Raw genomic sequence first — 17,580 nt, 5'->3', positions numbered from 1 at the left:
AGCAGCATCTCCACCAGGATGACAGTCAGATCAGGGGGGGGGTGATAAAGACACGGAGGGAGGGGGGCAGGGTGACTTGTGCCGGGGGCCATAAAGACAGAGGGGCTGGGGTGGACCCTCAGGCAGTATAAGAGGCAATATAAGACATAAAGCATATGGCGGGAGCGTGGGGATTGGAGTGGAGGGTGAGTGTGGGGGGGGGGGTCATTAAGTGAAACACCAGAGCACCTCATATTACCTCACCGTGTTCTTGACGTGGCGCGGAGAACCCCACGCCAGGGTCATCCTTCCTCACATAACCAGTGTGTTTAGGAGGGGGGGGGGGGGGGGGGGCAGTATTAGGGGAAGGTTAGGAGAAGGTGAGAGACCTCTGAAGGTGAGATGGCAATACATTTGCCCCCCCCCCCCCTCCAAGCAGAATGAAAGAGGGAGGGGGAATGCATTCCATACCTGGAGGGAGGATGGGAGGGAGATGAAAAAGAGGGAGCGAAGAAATAAACAAGAAAGGGTACAGAGAGAATCAAATAAAAAGAAGCAGTGCTTCAGGTTAGTGCTACGAGCTAGGGGTGGTGGAGGGGTTGGGGGAGGGAGCAGGCAGGGGGGTCATAAAGACTGGAAGATGTGTCCCGGCCCCTCCGGGTCTCCATATCTTTTACATTACTAATTAAAAGAGATAAAGAGTGAGGGAGTCATCAATCCCACGGTGATTTCCCAGTTAAGATTTTAGAAGGGGCCGTAAACCAGGCAGCCCGGCATCATTGATTTTATAATTAGCTACCCGTCACCCCCCAGACTGGAGATGGGGGGGGATGGGGCGGGGGGTGGAAAAGAGCTGGGGAAGGAGAGTAAAAAACAAGAAAGAGAGAGTGTGGAAGAAAGCAAGAGAGAGACACACGGGGGGGGGGGGGGGGGGGGGGGGAGCGACCCTGAGGGGCAGGAGGATAAGAAAATGATGGAGAGAATTGAGTGGGTCGACATAGAAGGGGAGCGAGAGGGCATCAGAGGTGAGAGGCAACAGAGAGGAGATGAAGACAAGCAAACTAGAATACAGAGCAAAGTTAACCACCAGTGAAATGCCATGGGGCAATAAAAGCCTCGGATATGAGAATATTTCATGTTGCACGGTAGAAAAAAAAACCCACATTAGACACAACCTTTGGTACATGTACAGATTATATTAGAGAGACCCACTTTAACAGAACTACCAAGAACATACAGGTAGGATGCTACAAAACAAGTCAGAAATCACTGTTTTTATTGCAACAGGACAAGGTATCCTAAAAGGGCCATCATATACCATTAGCTCTTATTGGGGTCACCAAATGTTTTAATCAAAGTGATATCACACCTCAAATCACATAGACAAATGGATTTATTGTGGTTGTTCTACGAAGACTTCTGTAACGTCAGTGTTACGTAATGTTTTGGTACACTGTTAACCAACAGTACTAGATGACAGTACATTAGCCCACTGCGAGGGTACCTGAATGGTTCGTACAGAGAAATAAAACATGGCTGCCACAGCAGGTCATAATCAAGTACAACTGGGAAGAAAATACACAAACTGGTTTTCATGTGTATCTTATATCAGGTCCTCCACTAAAACCTGCTATCAGCATGCTGGTGGAACTCCTATACATACAGTAGCACCCATTACGAACCAGACTAAAAACCTTATTAGATGTTTAAAAATGGACCCTTTTAACATTAGACATGGAGTATAAAAACATTAACAAACAAACAACACACTGGTTATGATTGGGACAACATTTGGAAGCCGCAATTGTGTAATGCGTATCGTTGTGTGAAGTTCCATTCCAAAACACTCTCTATACAGCTAACATAAGTGCAAATACAGCAAAATAAGCTAAAAATAAGCATCTTAAGCATATTCTTTTCATTTCCAAGCACCAATAAACAAAGGCTTAGTATTCTCTATTTGTCACACATTACTCAGATACACGTGAATATCTTAAACTTATTATGAAGTCAAATCTGAATATCATTAGATTAATTTGAGTATTTTATAGAAAAGTGAAAAATGCATCCTGTATCAATATAGGCAGTGACCTGCCATATATTCAGAATAGACATCACTATCAATATATTTGCTTAGTTGAACGAGATCCATATATTAAGCAAGTTGTTCTTTTAGGCACAAATCTTGGACTGCATCTCGGTAAAGCATAGCAAGAGTAGTGTAAATCCATAACAAAAGTATTAACTACAATAAAAGATAACTGACTTCAGCCTGAATAGTAGTATTCTGCAAATGCACATTCAAATCTTGAATAAACTTTGAAAGCTATTAGAGAAATGTCATTGAGTTGATAATGATAACTAGAAGTTGTACGGAGGGAACTTAAATAATATTAAAGTATATTAGTATAATTCCTTGTCACTCCTCAAAGTCATATCTTAGGCAACCTTCATGTGGATCCATCTATCTCCAGACAGATACCCCCCCCATGCACAACTTCTCATCTTCTCTGCTTCTACATCCCACATTTCCTTCCGATGAGCAACAGAAAGTGCTTATAAACTCTTAGGCATGAATATACATGATGACTTAATAAACCGTACATATATATATATATATGATGCTTCAAACAAACATTTTGTTGTCAGATATGTCAGTGGTAGGTAGAGGTATACTAAATGGAATTCAAAAGTTAAAAGCAACAAAGGGCTTAATCTGACACACTGGGATGCAAACGATGGTAATAAGAGCAGATGTACTGGTGGCTGATTAGAACGCTTGTAAAACTGATGTAACATTAGTCATAAAGCTCAAGACATCCTTCAGAGTTAACTGAAAAAATGCCGTTATTGCGCAAGAACTTTGAAAGATTCCCCTCATACCTTAACAACAACAGTTTCCTGCTTTCTAACTATCTGACGCTGGCCGTGAAGAAGGAGGTGCTTGGTGGGACCTGTTATTACAAGGGTTATGTCATTTCCATCACTGCATTATGTATAACTGCATTAAGAAAGGACGACTCAACAGCCTAAAACAGTGATACATCTTAGTATAGGAAATATTAAGGAAAATTGCATATCAACATAATTTGTCAGTGTACAGATGAGCAGATCACACACCCGGGATCAAACACTATGTTCACCGCCTGTCAAATGCTTCAAATTTACCTCAGATGTTTCTATGGTCTGCTTGTTTAGACCTACAATTTAGCATATTTGATCTTTGTATTCAACCCAGGATGGTACTGTATGTGTGCTTGTGGCAGAGTGGAAGCCGATACCAAACTAGCTCCACCCAGGATCTTCAAGACCTTCTCCTGGAGACCATATCTCGGGGTTGCTCCTCCATCCAGGCAGCTACCACAGGGAGGTGTCGGCCAGGTCACTGGAGGAGGGAAGACAGCGGGATGAGGTGTGTACGAGGACGAGCATGTTGGAGCGGGATGAGGTGTGTACGAGGAAGAGCATGTTGGAGCGGGATGAGGTGTGGGAAGAGAGAGTGGGGGGGGGGGGGGAGTAGGATGAGATAGTAAGACAGAGAGAGAAGAGAGAGAGAGAGAGAGAGAGAGAGAGAGAGAGAGAGAGAGAGAGAGAGAGAGAGAGGGGAAGGAGAGAGAGGAGAGGGAAAGGAATAGGATGGCGAGGAGGGAGGTAGTAGAGGGGAGAGTAGGAATGGAAGGTGAGGAAGAGAGAGGGAAGGGGAGGGAGAGGAGAAAGAGAGAGAGAGAGAGAGAGAGAGAGAGAGAGAGAAGGAGTGAAAGAGAGGTGTGTAAAAGAGAGAGGGAGAGAAGGAAAGGCAGGGAGAGAGAGAGAGAGAGAGAGGGAGAGAGCTGCCAGTGCTTTAATGATGCTGAAAATTGCCCTGTGACTGCGGCACACCCTCCCAGGTAAATCACAGCTACAGCTTGCTGTCAACTGATCTGTCCCCTTGTCCTCCCATCACACGCCCCACACTTGCCCTCCCTCCCTCTCTCCCTCCCTCCCTCCTCTCAACACGGTCTCTTTATCTCTCCCTCCCTCTCACTCAGACAACTTCCTCTACGACTTCATCTTCAGAACTTCCATCTCTCCGGGCCGTACCCCAGCCTGTCACCATAAATAATAGACAGCCCGCGGGTGTGTGTGAGCGCCGAAATCTGGATGATCGACCTGCAAATTTACTGTACGTGTGTGTGCATATTCATAGAGGTGATTGATGGGTTTGAGCCTGTGTGTGTGTGTGTGTGTGTCAGTGTGCGAGGGCCAGGATAGTTGTGTACCTGACGATAGTGTCTGTGAGGTCCGGCAGCAACAGTGCAGTCTCTTCTCCAGAGCTGTGGTCTCCACACTGGCCTGCATCCGACTCCTCTTCCTACACACACACACATGCGCGCGCGCAAGCAGGGTACTAGTGAGACAAATAAACACTCCAATCTCCATCAACAGCCCACTTACATTTACAGTACAATAACGCTCTGCGCAGTCCTAATGAGCGTCTCCACAGGATAATTAAGTCAAATGAGCCACAGACACAAAGCTCAAGATAGCTCCAGTATATTCTACCTGCTTATCAGGAACAAGACAGCACAGAGACTAATTAGGGACTGAACAGGGAGAGCTGGAAGGGAACCTAGTGTATCTAGTGCATTGTATCCAAAAGAAGTCGATGAACACAGAAAAGAGAGCGTTTCCGAACGGGGGCTCACCGACTCGGAGCTGTGGGTCAGCGTGTCGGCGGCCAGCGGTTGCCGGGGCGAGGAGAGCGGCGCGGGCTGGCTGATGACCACAGAGGCGGAGGGGCGGGATGGGCCGCGGGGGGAGGGCGGGGGGGTGGCGGGGAGCAGCAGGGAGGAAGGCTGGGACTGGTCACACAGGCTGTAGTGGGCCAGGGCTCCGGGCGAGGGGGGGGAGGGGGGCCGGCGGAGGGCCTCGGGGCTCTCGTCCTCCGAGTCGGACATCGGACTGTCTGGACGACCTGCCAATCACACACACACACGTCACACACTAACTATGGAGCACTGGAACTTGACCCCTGCCCCACTGCCCTTAAGTGTTGCATAATGTGTTGTTGACTGTGCAGCCCCTGTTGGTAGGCTGTGAGACTAAAAGAGTTCATAACCTTGGCAGGCAGCATGGGGCAAGTTGAGTGACTTAACTCAACAGTTAATCCCTCCACCCTTCCATTCCTTCATCTAGCCAAAAGTGCCTCCTCTCTCTCTCCCTCTACCTCTCTCTCGTCCAGCTTCACTTACTGGGTGGAGCAAACACCGCAGTGGTCCACTTGGTGTTGGCCACGGCCTCCATCCTCTGTTCCAGCTGACGCATGTACTCCATCAGCTCCTGAACGCAGATGAGACCACACTCCGTCACCCACACTCCGTCACCCACACTCCGTCACCCACACTCCGTCACCCACACTCCGTCACCCACACTCCGTCACCCACACTCCGTCACCCACAGCACTCCAAGCCAATGCCATGTGTACACATGATCAGTAGACATGAACAGGAGACACTGGCGTCAGAGGAGGTAAGGGCTAAGAGGGAGCGACAAGAGGACAGGAAGACAGGACGACAGGAGGACAGGAAGACAGGACATGAGGACAGGAAGACATGAGGACAGGAAGACAGGAAGACAGGACAGGAAGACAGGACAGGAGGACAGGACGACATGAGGACAGGAAGACAGGACAGGAAGACAGGACAGGAGGACAGGACAGGAAGACAGGACGTGCCTGTTTCTCCATGAGCAGCTGCTCCTTCTCCTTCTGGGCCACCCTCAGGCTGGCCTTCAGCTCCTGCAGCTCCCTGCGCGTCTCGCTCAGCTGAACCTGCAGGGGGCGGCAGAGAGGAGGGACACAGTCACACTGGCCTTCACCAGCCCAGGGGCCGGCACAGATACGTGCTGGGGCAAATACAGAGACAAACACAAACATGTGTTGTGTCAGTCCAATTTGCAGTGGTGCATGTTTTTTTAGACAGTTTACCCTGTTGCAATCTTTCTCTCTTCCCAGCTCCACCTCCACCTTCTCTCTCTCCATCCTCTCCTCCTGCAGCTTCTCCTCCATGCGCTGCATTTCTCCGTTTAACTTCTCCAGACGGCCTCTGTCCTTCTGCAAGGGGGAAAACACACACACACACAAACTTACATAACCTACAGTCTACATGATCCTGAAGTCAATGGACTTTGAATGTAGGACATCTCTGAAATCCATTCGCTACACTACAGGGAGAAAGAAACAAGGAGTAGATGAGCAAGATAATCCATCTCAGGAGTGGAACTTTCCAATGTTCCACGGCGCTGAGGGCCAGACTGGCTCTGTAATCACAGGAAAGAGCCAGCTTCACCATTGGAGAACAGAGAAAAATCCACGTTCAGTCAAACGATCATGGGAAAACGAGCACTATGGTGTCTCTGAGAAGGAATGGGTATCATAATGGTCGCAATTGTGGTGCTGGGTGTGTTGTACCAGGGGGGCTTGGCATACCTCGGCTCCTCTCTGCATCCCCTGCTTCTCCTGAGCCCAGTTGGCCCGGCCCTCCCTCAGCGCCAGGCTGGCGTCGGCCAGCTGCAGGGTGAGCTGCGCGGCCTGCAGGCGTGCCTGGTGCAGCTCGCCCTGCCCGTGGTCCCGCTGGGCCACCGTACTGCTCAGCTCGCTCCTCAGGGTCTCGGCGGAGCGCTCGCTGGCGCCCAGGCGCTCCCTCAGGCCCCGCATCTCGTTCAGGGCCGCGCCGCTCTCCGCCTGCTCGGAGAACACACACACACAGGCGCGCGTGAGTGAATGTGTGTGTCGGCGTTCGACGCCCGCCCCTTAAGCCTGGGAGTCGACTAAGGACAATACTTGCTTGGGAACTATATCACCAAAAAACGTCACATTTTCCCTTCCCAGGGGACGAAAGGAACAGGAGAGTAACAGTAGGATGCTGTGGGTAGGATGCTGTGGGTAGGATGCTGTGGGTAGGATGCTGTGGCTGACCTCCTTCCTGTGGGCAGCGTTGAGCTTGTGGGTGAGGGTGGTGATGGTGTCTCGGAGCTGCAGCGCCTGTGTGTCCCTCTGGGCCAGGGAGCTCCTCAGACCCTGGAACTCAGCGGACAGGCTGCGCAGCTCGCCCTCCGTCTGCTCCAGCTTGGCCTGGGGGAGAGAGTTGGGAAGGTGGGGGGGGGGGGGGGGGGGGGGGGCGAGGGAGGGCGAGGGAGGGGGGGGAGGACGTGCACACGTAAGTTCGTGGACACATGAGTCGTACGGTGCCGTTCGTCTGTATTGTTTTGTCTCCGTTGTTGTTTCCTGCGTCTGAGTGACACGTGGCGTTCTAGCTGCTGCAGTATGTGTTGGTGATGGGATAACCGCGGTGTGTTTGTACCTGAACACTCTTTCTCTCTTTCTCCTCCTCCCTCCTCTGTGCCGCCACCTTCTTGGCTCTCTCCTTCATCCTACACGCAGAGAGCAAGACTGGGTTAGCACTGACTGGCATGCTTCCTTCAAGAAGGATTACACTATTTGAATGCATTCAATGTTGTTTTTTTAACATACAAACCCAAACACAACACAGCACATTTCTACCAAGTCTTTGGTAGAAAAAAGACATGTTATAGGAAGTGTTTATGAAGTCAAAGGGGACTGTGCCAGACCAGACTGACCTCTCCAGCTCAGTCTCTCTCTCCACAGCCTTCTGCGTGAGGGTCTTGATGTCATCTTCCAGCTCTCTGATTCGCTGTTCGCTGGCTTCCTTCTTGGCCAGTAAGGAACTCTTTTCTTGCGCCAGGCTCTCCCCTGAAGCCTTCACCTCCTGCCAGAGAAGATGGAGGGATGAAGGAGGAGAGAGAAGAGGGGAATGGTGACGACCAATGGATGGGTTCACATCTTAAATCAATAAGCTTGTGTATGCAGTAGTGTATGCCTTATCAGTATGTACTGGATCTGCTCATTGAGAACTGTGGAGATGCATTAACATTCCACTGGTCTCTCAGAAGTTCCGGGAATTGGCCAGCGTATCGTTTCTGCTCAAGTGTGCTGTTTACACTTTGTTTTCGAGGCCCTGTACATAACAGGTTTAGACCTGGTGCCAAGTCACAAGCACCAGAATAAAAGGCAGTTGACCAGACACCACTGACAGAAAGACCGCGCAGGACTTTAATCCAACGACCCGTGCCACACATCAGCCAGCTCGTAGGCCCGGCTAATCCGTCTGGCCTTTCGTACCTCTTGCTTTCTCTCCATCTCCTCCCTCTTCTCTCGGCTCTCTCTCAGCTCCTCGTTCAGCCGGGCCAGGCTGCTCTCCAGCTCGTGGCGCCCGCGCTCCCAGGCCTCCCTGGCCCTCTCGTGCCTCTCCTTCTCCCTCTCCCTCATCCTGTCTGCGGCCTCACGGCCCTGCAGCAGCTCGGCCCGCTCCCGCAAGCACTCCTGCAGACGGCTCTGAGGGAGGGAAGGAAGGAGGGAGGAACGGTGTGGGGGGAGAGGGGATAAAGAGAGAGAGAGAATACGAGTGGGAGAGAGGAAGACATGAACTGCAGTGTTTGCAGATATATGATCAATCTCTCTGTGACGGTTTTATGGATCCACCACCTCATTCACTTCTTCACCATTCAATCAATCAGTCTCCTTCATTGAATGAGGACGATGGATGTACTCTCAGTGATGGACCCTATCTCCAGTCCTCCAGCCCACCGGCATGTTCCTTCCCCCATGCCCACCTGTAGGAGCTCAGCCCTGGGCACCACCATGAGCATGTCTGTGCCCCCCTCCTCTCCTTGGGCCCCCTCTTCCAGGGTCACCAGGTCCTCCAGGGGCTTGGGAGCACAGAAGGTGAAGGTGGGGCTGTGAGAGCACACCTCGCCCTTCCCATCCACGTACACAAACTGGTACTCCTGGGACCCGGACTTGGGGAGGTAGGAAGCTGAAAGGAAAGAAGGGGGAGCAAGGAGCAGAGCAGTGATAAATGTGTGTACAGCACCATCAACACAACAACTGCATGTGAACCGCTGCAGATACACAAACCGTGGATAACCTACGTCGCATATGGAACAAACGCGCTGCCCTTTAACGGCATCAGCACCTTCTTTATGGCACTTCCTCCCTGCGCTTTCCTAACATATGAGTGATGACAAGTGCTGCGATATCGGAGTCTCCAAGTGCTTCATCACACTGGCACCAAGGCAATGACACACCTGCTCAGCCATGGTCTCTCTGACCTAGACTAAACTTATCACCTCAGCTGTCATTGAGGGGACGGGATTCTCCACACAAACACACACACAGACTCATTCTATCCCTCGTATTCACCCGTGCTGTCCACTGGCTTTGTACTGTGCCCATTGTCTATCTAGGCCTCATTACTCAACATCCTGCTTCCTAAAGGAACGGATTCAGTCCAGTGACAAAGACTGATTTAGATTCAAACTGAGGGTTGGAGCGAGAGAAGGATAGAGAGAAAGAAAGGCAGAGATAAAGAGAGTGAGAAAGAAAGAGGAGGGAGGGAGGGTTGTCGTCATTTCAAAACGACAAATTTCCAACCGGAAACGTTTCTTTCTCTACAGACAATGCAGTGCATTGACCCCCGGATATAAATAAAAGTCACAAGCCCAATCTTCAAGAGAGAGAACACCAAAAAGTAGAGAGAGTGAGAGAGGGGGGAGAGAGAGAGAGAGAGAGAGAGAGAGAGAGAGAGAGAGAGAGAGAGAGAGAGAGAGAGAGAGAGAGAGAGAGAGCAAGGTACCGTGGAAGTGTGCACAGCAGTTCACATCAGTGCCGTCCTGGTAACCAGTAGGAGCCAGAGCCCAGACAAAGGTGTGGTACTCCCTAACCGAAGACCATCCAACCTGAGGACACACACACACACAATGTCTCATTAAAGGTTTACATGCAAGTATGCAAGTATGCATTATAACAGCGGTGTGTACTCCACCCCGGTGTCATTTCTCAGTGTTGATTTATTCAATGTTGTTATGAGAATAGCTTTACCTTGAACAGTCCAATCCAGTCATTGCTGGCCCATGTGTGCTCTGAGCTCATGCTGTAATGGCACTCAACCCTGCTCTGAGGAAAGTAGCTGGAGCCCACATTTCTGAACTCCACCCTCCAAGGCTTTTCCATGGCAAGAAAGTAAAGGTTAGGTGTGCAGCGCCTGCAGGCAAGTGTGGAAAGAAAAAGAAAAGACAACCTCCTATTAGTCAGCCATTTTGTTTTTGTCACAGCCATCAACTCGAGTCAACACTGACAGACTGATGAGAGGAATCCAGAGGGTATTTAGGTGAGAGGTGAGTGCTTTTTAGAAAACAGGGGGGAGTGAGCATCAGCGAGAAGGCTGAGACTGTTTGTACTGTGTAAGGAGACACCACTAACCAGTGTGAAGGGGACTGGAAAGAGCACCCCCCCCCCCCCCACTGCCACCCCCGCATCTTGCTAACCCTCGATGACAGTGAGGCCTAGCCTACTACCAGTGGGACATACTATCTCTCCACGTTGTGTCACTTGGGACTATTTCCACCATGGCCCCAACAAATCGTTAAAGTACCATGGTCACGTCTCCACATACAGCCTGCCTAAATCTGAAAATAAATATTATAAAATAGAAATTAAGATATATGTGACAGTATACTGAACAATTAAAACATTGAATTTAATAATTTATTACATTTTTTAACAGTTTTGCCTAGAAATCGTTTTGAGTTCATAGAGGTAAAACCAAAATATATATTCTGTCCATCTTGAATGTAATCTGCAAAGGAACACGAAGTGCTCACATTGCACTGCACAAGAGAGAAGGCCCATGCTGCGCACTAATGCACATGTTCAAATAGAAAAGCATGGCGTCACTTTTCCAAGTATGACACTTTCAATACAAAGTCACAATAAAAATCATGCATCGGCAAGTTAAAATACATCACCACAGTGTGGAGTGGAAGAAAACCTGAGCGCTGTCATCCAAATGACTGCGTCAGTCTGAACAGTTAGTTAGTAAACCCTTTGTTGATTTCAAACGATGTCTACGCACATAATGTTTTTCGGTCTTGACTAAAAAACGAACCTTTTTATATAATCGTTTCGGCGTGTCCAAGTGCGTCGTCCCTTACAGTGAAGATAGTTCAAGTCTATCGATATAAGAAAAGAATAAAACGGGGACGGAGACACAAAATCTTCTTTTTGTGCCCAGCTGTTCCACTAACCTACAACAATAACAAAAACACAAGCATGACAGCCTGGAAAGCACTGCTGAATTGTGGGAACTGATGTTCCTGGGTGAGAATAAGAAGATTGCAACAATATGGCGTAAACTACATCCCCCATGTCATAGGGGAGTTCTGTAACGTAATATGACCCTTCCATGACAGTATACGTTTTTTTTGGTTTTGGGTGCGCTTGTCCTCCCATTGGTGATCGCATTGTCCACGGATACATCGTCCAATGACAAAGAAACACTGCATACAAGCGTTGCGAAAAACAACAGCTATGTTTAAACACTAGTGCACGCAGCGCAAATTCTCTGTGCGCATAGACCTACCTTCATTAAGCTAAGTGCATGTTTACCTTTATGCAATTTCTATGGTTGACGATTTCCACAATTTTTTCCAGTACGTAACATATATCCGATATAGTCATTATCAATGAACACCAGATGGCAGTGCTTCTCAACCAAACCATGTAGCCCAAACATTTTTTATTCCTTTTATCAATCCCAAAGGAAATTCAAGGTAACAGGTATCTCCGTGCAGGCGTGCACAATTAGCCTACAGAATAAATAAAAGCAGAGATAACACACGAAATACCAACACGATACCAGCACCGCATTCTTAAAATCTATGAAGCAACTGACTGGAATGCAACGTAGAGTATAAGATCATGTGTAGAAAAGGGAAACAAGACGACCTCCCCAGATGACTAGACACAGCAAATGTAAATTATCCAACACTATTTACTTAGGCTACCATAAAATAGACTATTGAAGCAGGCAGGGTCGTTATTTATTTATTATGCTTTAACCTGCGCCCAAGGGGGTCTCATTGCATATAGGGCCCGTAGGTTTCCCAAAGACTATGGTCTACAGATAGGCTGGTATCCGTCAGATTGAATATCTTTAATCTTATTTGAATGTAAAAAAGAATTGCTCTATGTGTATGTGTCATAACATTTAAGAGCAGAATATGCTCTTAATTGTTGCCTGTGCTTGAGTAAACCCACAGGCAGATTTCAGTCTGTAGCATGTTACAGTTTTTTGTTTTTTACTCACAGGCACGCTCTTGTCCCGTGGTGGAGCACAAGCACTAACTAGCAGGTTACTGAGACTGATCCATTCAATCCATCTAATCCATTGGTTATCGTTCCAACCTTTAAAAGTTTGGAGTCATAATGACCCAACATAATTAAAACCTAAGAACACAATAAAACATTTATCTATATGACCTCCTATGAAATGTCCTAAAACGACCCCAAAGTTTTTTTTATTAATATTGTAGCTGTCAGAAATATTGCCTAGTATTTTTTTGGCCAACATGACCCGAGAAAAAACAGATAGAGGGCAGGTTTCCCAGATTCGTTAGGAAGCTCTTAACGCTAAGAGCTTCTTAGGAGCGTTCTAAGAACGCTGTAGAACACTCTTAGAACGCTCCTAAGAAGCTCTTAGCGTTAAGATCTTCTTAACGAATCTGGGAAACCCGGCCAGAGTCTGTACTAGTCCCTGTGAGGTCTGCCCACATCAGGAAGGTCAAAGGTGAGAAATTAGACTAGAACCAACGTTTTGTCTATTATTCATTTGAATTAGTATATGTTTGGAATATGGATCTTGGAAATGAGCAGTAACTTAGATTTAGTCTTGAAATCGACTTGTATTGTTTGACAGAAGAAAAAAAATCCAATACACAAGTTATCATTGGGCAGCTTAGATGTGTTCATTGTAAAATGATAGAAACACAACCTCCTTGACTTACTTTAAATATGTCTGTAGATAGTCGAACTAAAAACAGGTTTTTAGTTTTGTCTTTGGGGGACGCTAGGGAGCCGATGTTGTTGATTTGGTTGTATTCTATACTGAAAGCAGTAACATTGGCACTTTTTTTGTTTTTTCACAATGTATGCTTCATGTTTTGGCTGCTTGCAATGTTTGGGACTACCTCGTTGTTATGATCATTGACCTATGCTCTTTTGTAAAGCTCTCTCTTGGAAGTCGCTTTGGATAAAAGCATCTGCTAAATGCATAAATGTAAATGTAAACATGGGCCAAATTTCCCACTGCATTCACAGGATCTGTAAAGTTATGAGATAATTTGGACCCTGGGTCTTAGTGACCCAAAGGGTGTTAGTATTTCTTAACACAATAGAATGATAAAAACAATATACAAACTGTATATAGGCCTTAGCCACACTCTATTTGTATTGCCTTGCTGTGTTACATGCCTTTCTTGAAAGGTTGTTGCAGTCGATTTGCCCCTAGTTTTAATTCCCTTTGTCCATAGTCTCATCATGAATTCCTCTTGCATAAAAAGAAGGACCCAATTACACATTTTGAGGTATTTTTAGGCTAAATGTTTTATGACAACACTACTGTTTGTGCTATGTTTCATGAGTGACATGTAGTCTTATTTCAGATATAGCAAAAAATGACATAAATGGATGCTGCAAATGGTTTTGATTGTGACTGTGTTACCAAAAACACAAACAAATTTGGTTTGATGACACCACTACTGTTTGTGCAATGTATGTTGGTTCTGTGGTTCTGGTTATATGTTGGAGTGGGATATTTATGGCTTTTGCTTAATGTGTACACGTTGCAATTTATTCTTTAAGCAGATGCTAGTATCAGAGCCCAGATCAGGTACTACAGTAATGTATCCATGTCAGAAAATGTACTTTTTAGCTCAGCCCCCACAGCATTCATTAGCAGTTACACAAAACCCAGCTGCAGGTACATATTTGTGAAATGGTCTTGTTCAAGTCATAAAGGTCTTTATGTACTGCATATTATATTTGTCCCTTTGTTTTTTGGGGGGAAATGTCCTTCATAAATGCAAAGGCTACAGAACACTTACTCTATTTAGATGGCAAACTATATTTCAAATTAAGATCATTGGATAAAGCAAAAAAAAAAACTGTCATCAATCAAAACAAGAGGAGAGTGATTATGGTTATAGAGCAATGACGGGGGTAGTAGTGATGGCCTATCAGAACCAGCGAGCGTAAGTGATCAGGGTCATGTCTAATTGGGTTGAGCAAAGGCACAAGAAAGACAAAGAAAAGAGGAAAGTCAGATCAGAGATGGTGAGGAAGACAGCCACAAAAAGGAGGGCAGAATGGAGGGAGGCGATGGGGTGGGGGCGCGGCTATTTAGTATGCACGGCCAAGCGGCCCCATCTGCTTAGCACAGCAGACCCCGTCGTATAACTGTCTACAGGCCGTGGGCCACATAAAGAATGTCTCAGATTTGATGTAATTCCGCAAAATTAATGACAGCTTTACTCGGTATTGGCCGTGGGGGAATGATTAGTGTTTGATCGTCCATCTGATCAGTGCCCAGGCTTGGGCTGCAGAGGAGATGCTCCTTACCAGAGGGATGCCTACTGGCAGACACACACACACATACAAACACAAACACAACCATGCACTCCCAAAAATCACCCTTGCACCCTTGTGCCTGCTCCTCTTGCGTGTATGTACATCACCAGTGGCTCATTAAAGCCAGTTTGCGGCTGCTAGCTACCTCCTCCCATCCAAACAGCACAACGGCCAGGCCAGGAAGCAGTTCCCACTGGCGCTGTGATAGGACTTTTTATAACACCCCGGGCTGCCCTGCGCAGTATTTCAAGGCAAAGTGGACCAACAGGCATCCAATATATACAGGGAAGCCTAAGGTCGCACTGTGACCTTTTACAGGATCAGCTTTATTGCTCTTGTGATTGGAATTGGGTATTCGTTTTTCGAATAGGTTTTTTTGGAGCAGGGGGGGACTGATTTGAGAGAAGAAATTGATCCTGGGAAGGAGCAGCGAGTTGGTGGGAAGGACCCCCCCCCCCCCCAGTCTTCCTCTCCTTTTAATCCTGCTCCACCCCAGACTCCCCTTCCCTCCCAGGCTGCTGCGTTTACAAGCGGGCGGGGGCATTCCATTTTTACAAGTGAGCCCCAGTGCGTCTCTGCGTGCTAGCGACATTAAAACTGAACCCCCGTCTTATCTGAGCAAAGCGCCAGGGCTTTACATCAGAGGCTGTCGTGTCTCTGTGGCATGAGGCTCCTGTGGGCCTTTATGTAATGTGGTGCGGTCAAAAATGTGAGCTGATAGATAAACAAGTGATTGAGGGCTGCTGGATGTTCAGCTGGAGGAATGTCGGGTGGGGCTGGGAAGTAGGATGTGGGGCTGGGAAGGGTGGTGTGGGGCTGGGAAGTAGGATGTGGGGCTGGGAAGGGTGGTGTGGGGCTGGGAAGTAGGATGTGGGGCTGGGAAGGGTGGTGTGGGGCTGGGAAGTAGGATGTGGGGCTGGGAAGTAGGATGTGGGGCTGGGAAGGGGGGTGTGGGGCTGGGAAGTAGGATGTGGGGCTGGGAAGTAGGATGTGGGGCTGGGAAGGGGACTGTTGGGCTGGGAAGTAGGATGTGGGGCTGGGAAGGGGGGTGTGGGGCTGGGAAGTAGGATGTGGGGCTGGGAAGGGGGGTGTGGGGCTTGGAAGTAGGATGTAGGGCTGGGAAGTAGGATGTGGGGCTGGGAAGGGTGGTGTGGGGCTGGGAAGTAGGATGTGGGGCATTGCAGTGACTGCACTACTGCAGCGTTCACCATTGTTTAGCAAGGCTTGCACCCACCCACGACAGCATGCTGTCATTAATTTAGGTGTGCCTCGAGTATTGTCATGGTTATTCTGATGTGAATAGAATGTTGGTTTTGTTCGAAGACAGCCATACCTGCTCATATACTAATTACCATATGGCTAACAGTTAATTTCCCATTTGATTATAGTCTCACACTATTCATAGAAAGACCAATGATTCAGTGGATACATTGAGGTGCCAGTGCAGATTGGTGGACAGATTGGCATTGCCTCACTGTGATTGGATGGATGGTGCATATTCCAAATTGTAGCCCATTATAACAAATGACTGGCGAAAACACCATTAAAGTCAACAAAAGAGCCTCCCTCACATCTGTGTTGATGCTAGACTAGCATTTTTGTTCTAGTTCGATTCCGTTCCAGATCATTATGCATTTCTGTTCCCCTCAACATCCCTCTCTCTTTCGGTTTTGCATGCCTTGCCTGTAACACTGTCCTTCCATTATTTGAATGTCTTTCATTTCTCTCTCGCAATCTCGCTTCCTTCTCTGTTTTTATCTCTTTCTTTATCTCTCTCTTTTATCTCTCCTTACACCTCTACTTCCAGTGCATCCCCTTACCTTCATGTAATTCTGCGCTCTCCTCTACGTATCTCTCTCTCCCTCATTTTATATTTTTGGCTGAGCCGAGGACCTTTCCCGGCGCGGTGACCTTTCTGGTTTTAAATTAAGCCCCACTGCGGCATGTCTCTCTTCATAGACCGCCAGTTACGAGCCTTCAGAGAACCGCAAAAAAATAACGATTCTGATGAAATGGCCCCTTTAAAAAGCTCTTCCAAATTCCTTTTACATTTTTCTTTCCCCCTCTCCATCCCCCTTTCCTTTCTGAACCCCCCCTCCCACACCCACACACACACACGCATGCATTAATATTCACACTAATGAGGAGCCTCCGAAGGAGTGGCTTCGGAAAATGCAGGGCTTAATACACACAGACACACACATTACTTATACATGCACAGAGTGCTTTCGGCACACACTCTTATACACACTCTACTGCTCATTAAGGATGACTTTTAATCACACAACATGCATGTTTGACGGGTTTTATTTATAGTGGACAGCCAAAGCTTTGATTGGATGTTTCACCAGAGAAAAAACGTTTTTCATTTTAATTGTTGTGGAACTTTTAGTAGAGAGAATGGCCTATAACCAGTTTAGCCTGTCTTTGCTTTACTGTGTTGTGTTATAATTTAGCCTGGAAGAAAACTTAGTTGAGTCTTGATCTCAGCTTGTTGTCAGGTGGGGCTGCTGTTTTGCCCTGTGGGATGTCAACAGTGGAGGAAATGAGCCGCTACTAAATTCACACCAGTGTTTTCTACCTCCAGGTGTTAGTTTGTTAATGTCTTGTTTTTCATGGTCCTCATGTCCACAGCGCATGTTCTCTAACATTTTTGTTTTGGAAACTAGACACTGTGGATAGGTCTCAACCGACCCTAAACTGCACTCCCCCCTCACCCCCCCACCCTCCCATTTAATCACATCAACATGAGCCGTGTCCATTTTGCTGAGTTGCAAATCAAGGCATACCTGTTTACTAAACCCCTTATAAAAAGCAACCGGAGAAAGCAACAGCAATTACAGGGAATAATTAGAGCAATTAAGTTCCACAGGGAGGGCTGAATGGGGGCCCATTCTGGGGCCTGGCGGGCAGCTCCTCAGAGGCTGCCTGCTGCTTGGACCCCGCTGCCTCTCAGGGGGGAGCCAGCACAAGGGCCAACTGCACAGTGTGGGCCCAATTAGCTGGAGCACACAAACGGCAGGAAGAGGCACAAACTATGAATGCGAGCATGTAAATGTGCATGTGTGTGTGAGGTTGTG

At 47.6% G+C, this 17,580-nt stretch overlaps 1 protein-coding gene across 2 annotated transcripts; it reads right to left on the bottom strand.

The window, feature by feature from the left end:
* Positions 1-2,806: 2,806 nt before the first annotated feature.
* On the bottom strand, positions 2,807-11,174 carry calcoco1a (calcium binding and coiled-coil domain 1a). 2 transcript variants are annotated; one of them, XM_047040696.1, is made up of 16 exons: positions 10,983-11,174; positions 9,917-10,079; positions 9,672-9,774; positions 8,650-8,852; positions 8,159-8,371; positions 7,597-7,745; positions 7,320-7,389; positions 6,935-7,090; positions 6,446-6,700; positions 6,244-6,276; positions 5,945-6,070; positions 5,693-5,788; positions 5,211-5,298; positions 4,665-4,933; positions 4,239-4,330; positions 2,807-3,364 (listed from the first exon to the last, which is right to left on the bottom strand). In XM_047040696.1, the coding sequence occupies exons 2-16, from the start codon at positions 10,046-10,048 to the stop codon at positions 3,337-3,339; spliced, it is 2,013 nt and encodes a 670-aa protein (XP_046896652.1). In that variant the 5' UTR covers positions 10,049-10,079; positions 10,983-11,174; the 3' UTR covers positions 2,807-3,336. The 2 variants fall into 2 exon arrangements, with proteins under 2 accessions (XP_046896652.1, XP_046896653.1); XM_047040697.1 differs by lacking the exon at positions 6,244-6,276 and having other exon boundaries at positions 10,983-11,173.
* Positions 11,175-17,580: the final 6,406 nt, after the last annotated feature.

Source organism: Hypomesus transpacificus, chromosome 18 (genome assembly GCF_021917145.1).
Source record: "Hypomesus transpacificus isolate Combined female chromosome 18, fHypTra1, whole genome shotgun sequence".
In the NCBI taxonomy this organism is placed as follows: domain Eukaryota; kingdom Metazoa; phylum Chordata; class Actinopteri; order Osmeriformes; family Osmeridae; genus Hypomesus; species Hypomesus transpacificus.
Note: the sequence above shows the minus strand (reverse complement) of the source record. Positions and strands in the feature narration are given on the sequence as shown.

Excerpts from the sequence above, each read along its gene's own strand:
- calcoco1a (XM_047040696.1), bottom strand. The coding sequence starts at position 10,048 with ATGGAAAAGCCTTGGAGGGTGGAGTTCAGAAATGTGGGCTCCAGCTAC. Across the intron at positions 6,701-6,934 it reads ACGCTGCCCACAGGAAGGAG|GCGGAGAGCGGCGCGGCCCT; the intron begins GTCAGCCACAGC and ends TTCTCCGAGCAG. Across the intron at positions 4,934-5,210 it reads TGCGGTGTTTGCTCCACCCA|GTCGTCCAGACAGTCCGATG; the intron begins GTAAGTGAAGCT and ends TGTGATTGGCAG.